The sequence below is a fragment of the Papaver somniferum genome, chromosome 9, assembly GCF_003573695.1.
Source record: "Papaver somniferum cultivar HN1 chromosome 9, ASM357369v1, whole genome shotgun sequence".
Lineage (NCBI taxonomy): Eukaryota > Viridiplantae > Streptophyta > Magnoliopsida > Ranunculales > Papaveraceae > Papaver > Papaver somniferum.
In genome coordinates this window covers 105,954,276-105,960,672 of record NC_039366.1, presented here as the reverse complement: position 1 = coordinate 105,960,672, position 6,397 = coordinate 105,954,276, and the positions used below count along the sequence as shown (strand labels likewise).

The window sequence follows — 6,397 nt, the reverse complement described above, 5'->3', positions numbered from 1 at the left end:
ATCATTCAATGCCGGAACTGAGTGTCGGCATGCTCGATATAAATCTATCAACGCCGGTAGTCAAGTGAAAAAAATTTGAAGTTTCCTGGATACTTTTCATCATGTGCCGGCATAGAAATTTAAGCAACATACTATGCCGGCATAGATACCGACATGCTCGAGAATTAACTGACTGTGCCGGAAGTGGACTGATTAAAACCATAAAATTTAGGTTTTGAAGATCAAAACCAGGAAATTTTGACCCCCCGGATAGTGGCAAACATTTATGAAAATTTCCAACAAATGCCGGCATGGTTTTTTCGGTTGAGTACAATGCCGGCACCGAGCTATTTCAGCTGCAACAATGGTGGATTCAAAGAGAAAAAAATTAAATTTTCAACCTCTTAGCAGCAATTCTCTCTTCACAATCGTCCTCCACTTTCACCAAAAAAAGTTCCCTCTCAAAAAAAAATTCCATCTTTCTGCTCTCGTCTCATTCACCCAAATAAAAATACAAATACAAATACAAATACACAGTAATCATTTAACAAATACTTAAGATTTTTACTAATTATTATTAACCACTAAACCCGATTAGTGAGGGGTGGATTAGGATTTAAAAATACTTAGATAGGGGTGACCCTGATTTGATATTTAAATCCAGTTTTTGTCTTTTTTCTCTATCCCCCAATTAGTTTTTTTATCCCCCAATTTCGCGTTCTTAAATTAGTTATGATATTGATGGTGTAAATGTGAAGACATCCACATGTTTGGTTTAGACAATCATAATAACACAAAATAAACACCAAACTAAATAACATAATACCATAGTGGATCGATTTGTCCTTTAACTTTAATCAGCCACTCCACCAAAAAACACGTAGGACATTTCCAGAAATGCCTTATGTATGTGTCTTCTTCGGTAGAAGTGCACAAATGCATTAAAGTCCTGCAACCATCAATATCATAACTAATATTAGACAAAGTTGACTTTGTCAGTTTCTCTTTTCCATGTTCTGATATAATGGTGATTTTGAGATTTCTTTGATTGCTTTCGCAAATTCAAGCTTAGTTTTTTGTATTTTGGTAAGTTGATTACTTAATTAATGATTTGAGTTTAGATTTTCTTCTTGATTTTTTTCTTCTAATGTTAATTTTTTAGAGTTTTTTTCCCCAAAAATGTTCTTTCAATTTCAGATCTTATATATCGTGATTCTTCTTTGTGGGAAATTTTGATTTTGGTTTATTCTTTATGTTGATTTTGAATGTACATATGTTGTTTGTGGATCTTTTTATTTATTTATTTATTTTGAATTTGGACATCAAGTCATGGTTAAAGATCGGAAAAACATCAACGGAAGAACTAGAAGATCCGGTGATAATGAAATTGAATATGATTTAGCCACTGGTAATTTTATCTTTTTTTTTTAATTTAGTAGGTTATAAGATGATTGCTTAGTCATGATTAATGGTATTTTTAAGTTTGTTTTGTTGTGGGCGATGTTTTCTCTTGACTGAATATGTAAGTTATGAGCAGAATTTCTAACCTGATCACTATGACTTCATAGGTACAGGTTTAATGCAACGTTCTTCAACATTTTAAGCTTGATACCAATTTATGTAGTTGGCAATCTAAATGGAGGTTGCGATCGTAAACCATGACAATTCGTTTACGACATAATAGGAGTAATGCATAGATTGCTAATTTCCAATTCTTGTTTAGTACATGTCAGTATCTACTACCCAGTACATATCAATATCTACTAGATTTATGTCCAGTACATATCAATTTCTACTAGGTTTTTCGTTTAATGTTGTAGTGTTGATATGCATTTGTGAACATTTTTCCTCAACATTGTCCTCCAATTCAAATTTGAACTCTTATGATTGAACCTATAGGAACTTTTATCGATTTTACTCAGTATGTACCAATATATACTAGGCTTCTAGTTCTTATTCTTCTTTAGTACATGTGTATACGTACTGCAATTTTATGTTTTGATTTTGTTTTGTTTTTTTAAAATTGTTCGCAGACATATGAATTTATGCATTTTATAGGGGTTGTATCCCACAGTAGCTATGAACACTTTGGTGATGAGCTTGTTAATGCTAAAGAACGAAAAAACTAATTGAGATTTACTCCTTTATTTCCGGACAGGTGCATTTGTATGTGTGATCCAACAAAATATATATGTTTGGAGATTTTTCCAGTCATCTCAATCTCCAAACTAGATTATATTTTTTATTTTTCTTAGTTTATTTGATGCTTATATTTTTGTCCACAACTTCGTCATTGCATGTTTATATGTATTGTCTTTTATCCATGTACTATGAATTTCTCATAGGATATGTAACCCCAGAACTGGTAGCAATGAAGCATAATTTTGTGAATTTATCAAGTTTTTTGGATCAGATAATACTGTCATTATTGTACTATGGTTTCACTCAGTGCATATCGTTATGTACTTAGTTTTCACTTTGTACATATTGGTATGTACTAAAATTACGTTTTAGTACATATCGGTATGTACTATGGGATCATATAATTTTTTCTTCTGTACATATTAATATGTATTGTTGCACATAAACTAGATTTGTGGTGCTATCCAAACATAAATTCGGTTTTTACCCAATAATTAATTAAGAGTTCTTTACAGGGGTCAGGAAAGAAAAACACACCGTCTACTCGTGTACATGTGAGATCATCTTTATGATTTTTTTTTGTTGTATTACCCATTCTAAATTAAAAAAAAAGGCATATGATCTGATCTGAATAATTAAAAACTTTATGAAAAGGTATTATTAGATGTGTTACATGTTTTTAGTTTAATTGAGGTTACATTTGGGTGGACCATTATTAGCTAACCATTAGTGACTTCTAGTGCAGTCTTACTTTCCTTATCAAGGTCATCATCGATATCGTCACTAGCATTTTTGACGTTGATGAGAATCAAATAGAACAATGGAACAATACTCTATATTCTTTGTGGTCATCTTGTTGCTAGTCCCACAACCAAAGTTTTGTACGACTCCATTGATTGATTGATAATAATTCTTTTTACGTATATTGTTCTTAATTTTATTTTATCTACAAGAAAAAAGTTGTAGTTCCCAAAGATGGTACGTGAATGGATTCCGATGCTCACATGCTACTGCGGCATCGCTACAGCTGGGGGAAAGTTCTTTGAATACATCGACGAATACTTCAAGGTTAGATGTTATTTCCCAGCTATATTCAATATTTATTAGACATACTCTTAATTATGATAGGTATATTTTTAAGCAGTACCTAACAAGGTTTTTTAAGCATTGCATATCAATCATGAACTAGGTTTTTTAGCAGTACACATTGTCATGTAGTGTAGGATATATCAACAACAACAACATAAGCATATTGTAATACCCTGTATTTTTAGTTACCGTTTCGGGTCGGGTTATACCTAGATTAGTTAACCTTGTGTCTTCCAGTATGTATATTGTTGGAAAAGTAAGTAGTTTCTATGAATTGTCACATTACATAGGGAAGGTGTGTGCAAAACCATGAATGCTAGGTGGGTTAGGTTGTTGTTCTTTAGCGTTAGCCTAGGTGGGTTAATTAAAACTAGGAAAGCTGGGTGGAAATAGAGTCACCTTATTAGTTTTAATAATTAAATAAAAATGAGAGAAAAATGAAAAGACAAATATATAAATAGAGAAAATATTACTAAGGCTTTTTATACCTAAAAGTTAAGAAAAAGAACTTTAGAAGTTAGAAACCAAAAGGCTAGGAGAAAGAAACGAGAGATGGAGATATAGGTTTTTGTTTAAAGAAGAAAGCTAAGGAGGGGAAGGAGATAAATTTGAGTTAGGGTTCTTGAGGAGATTCAATTAAGAAAATCAGTAGAGGCTTAATGGAGTTGAGGTAGAAGGTTAAATCCAGTTCTCTTTGTGTTTCTTTATTATACTTTGATTTTTATTTTGTTTAATCTTATATCATTAGGGTTATGAAATTTATATTTATAATTAGATGCATTTGATTGGTGATCAGACTTTGATTACTATCAGATAACATAATTGGGTAACACTAGTTAAAAATTGAGAATAATCCACCGTAAATTCACCGTTAAATATTTTTTTTAGTTTCGATAAAGAGTTTTGAAATTTTAAATAGTTTTGTTTTGTTGTGGTTTTGAGGTTCTTAGGCAGTCTTAATGATGTTAAAATGATTTGAGGTCTTAACAAAAGTTGTATCTAAACATCTTATCTTTCATTTGGCTTTGGAATTTCTTGATTTGAGATTGATATGAATTTACTGTGAATGTTTGTCTAATATGATGTTATCTGCCCAGATTTTATAATGATCATATAAACCGAAATCTAAATAAAATAATTATTAGAAACATTATTAGGAATGTGATTGTCGAATATAACATTGATTCGATGAAGTCGTAATGTGTTTCTTGGTATATGTTTTTGCTTGATAAAATGATTACGTTAGCGCATCTTTGGAGAATTGGGAATGCATTCTATTGAGTTGTCATCTCACCCTAATTGACATCCTTGCAGATTTATCAGAGTGGTGCAGCAAAACAAGCTAGGAATAAGTAGCTTAGTGATTGAATTGTTTTATTGTATTGCTTGAAATGTAAATTTAACTGAAATGTTGTTATAGATGTTTAGTAAATTCATATGAATCAACTCATATATATAAAGATTAAATATGTTTAGCATAAAAATTAATTTTTAAGTCTCTTTCGGACCCGTAAAGCTTTGAGTTCGGATCTCCATATGGGTTTGACCCTGTTCCGAAATTCGGAATGTTACACGTATACTATGTACATATTGATATGTACTATTTTTTAGCAATACATATTGATGTGTAGTATAGGATACATCAGCAAAATATGCACAACAATATACTATGTACATATTGATATGTATTGTTTTGATTTCACAGGCCTGATGGGTATACTGATGATGATACCATTCTTCCACCAAGGTTGTTGAATACCGCTGGAGATGAAACAAAAAAATCATTGAGATTAGCAGATTCGCATGCATTAAGGCTGAGAGAGATAGACTAGAGGAATTATCTCATTAACTTGAAGAGTCTAATACAAAAGTTTTACTATGTACATATCGATATGTACTGGGATATCACCCGGTAATATCAAGTGTGAAAAAGCGGGGGTACAAAAACCACACCCAATATTTTCGTTTGGCAATCTGAATAGACAAACTCCAATATACTTTCAAGAGAATCAACTAGACAGTCAGATTTAATCTATAGAAAAGTATATCAAAGAGTTTTATATCTCTATCTCTCAATTCAATCTGCAATTATCAAATAATAATTTGCGATGTAGGATCAGAATCTCGCAGCAATAATGCCTCAGCCAGATTATTAACAAAACAACACGACAGTGTCGCAGAACAGCTTCAGAAACGACATAATAAACGACATCAGCCAAATCATGAGAAAAGTGTGACGATCCCGCGAAAATAAGGAAGTTTGCGAGATTGATATTTATAAGATTGCGAGAATGTCGCAAGTCATATTCGAAAATAAAGGACAGATTAGTTGTCATCCACTATGTAATTTCCTATAAATAGTCGTTCAATTGTAAAGGAAAGAGAGAGATCTTTTTTGAGTGAGAAGCAAGTAAATAGGAGAGAGAAAATCTAGAGCAGTGATTATTCTTGATTCCTTTATCTTTTCTTGTAAGATTGTTCAAAGATTCATCAATAAAATTAAGATTGTTAATCCAAAAATGAGTTAAATGTTAATGAAATCTTGTGAGGGGTGTAGTGTAGGATTTCCTGCAACTACATAATGGCGCTAGAAACAGGGAACTGAAGATTGAAAGTTGAAGATTGTTGTTGAGATTGTTCAAATCAAGAAAGCGATTAAATAAATCAGTGAACCAGTTAAAAGAAAAATGATTAGAGTCATTGAAGATGACAAAAGATTGGAATGTAATATGATAAGAAAAACAATGGTTAATGAATTCCATGAAAACATCAAAGGAAGGATACATAAACGAGATTTTGAAGGAAGAAAGGTTATGGCGGTAGAAAAAACATCACCCTTGAAAGATTGGGAAAAGCAAAAAATCACATTCATGGCAGCAGAAATACCAAAAGAAAATTTGAGCCACACATCTCCATTGGTTATTACAATACCTATTATACGTAAAGAGAAGGGGACAACAACAAAATCCATGAAAGAATGGATATTGAACAGAACTTTAGTCGATACAGGAAGTTCAGTGGATATAATATTCTATCATGCGTTCAAAGGAATGGGATTCAAAGATGAAGAAATGTCTTGTTCAACATATCTTGTTCATGGCTTTGGAAAATCCACAACAAAACCTAAAGGAGAAATAGTGGTGCGAATTCCACTAGGAGAGATCGAAACACAAGTGACACTATGCGT

General features: G+C 32.0%; 1 protein-coding gene across 3 annotated transcripts; it reads left to right on the top strand.

Moving 5' to 3' along the window:
* Positions 1 to 1,009: 1,009 nt before the first annotated feature.
* On the top strand, positions 1,010 to 5,223 carry LOC113314346. 3 transcript variants are annotated; one of them, XM_026563142.1, is made up of 4 exons: positions 1,010 to 1,065; positions 1,307 to 1,387; positions 3,075 to 3,189; positions 4,916 to 5,223. In XM_026563142.1, exons 2-4 carry the CDS (start codon positions 1,309 to 1,311, stop codon positions 5,040 to 5,042), a joined length of 321 nt encoding a protein of 106 aa, XP_026418927.1. In that variant the 5' UTR covers positions 1,010 to 1,065; positions 1,307 to 1,308; the 3' UTR covers positions 5,043 to 5,223. The 3 variants fall into 3 exon arrangements, 2 of the variants coding, with proteins under 2 accessions (XP_026418927.1, XP_026418926.1); XM_026563141.1 differs by lacking the exon at positions 1,010 to 1,065 and having other exon boundaries at positions 1,109 to 1,387; XR_003342376.1 differs by lacking the exons at positions 1,010 to 1,065; positions 4,916 to 5,223 and adding an exon at positions 4,525 to 4,556 and having other exon boundaries at positions 1,109 to 3,189.
* The last annotated feature ends 1,174 nt before the right edge of the window (positions 5,224 to 6,397 follow it).

What these genes read in the sequence shown, in the direction of transcription:
- LOC113314346 (XM_026563142.1), top strand. Translation starts at nt 1,309, where the DNA reads ATGGTTAAAGATCGGAAAAACATCAACGGAAGAACTAGAAGATCCGGT. An exon ending in TGAATATGATTTAGCCACTG is followed by an intron (nt 1,388 to 3,074) that starts GTAATTTTATCT and finishes TTTATCTACAAG; the next exon opens with AAAAAAGTTGTAGTTCCCAA. An exon ending in ACATCGACGAATACTTCAAG is followed by an intron (nt 3,190 to 4,915) that starts GTTAGATGTTAT and finishes TTGATTTCACAG; the next exon opens with GCCTGATGGGTATACTGATG.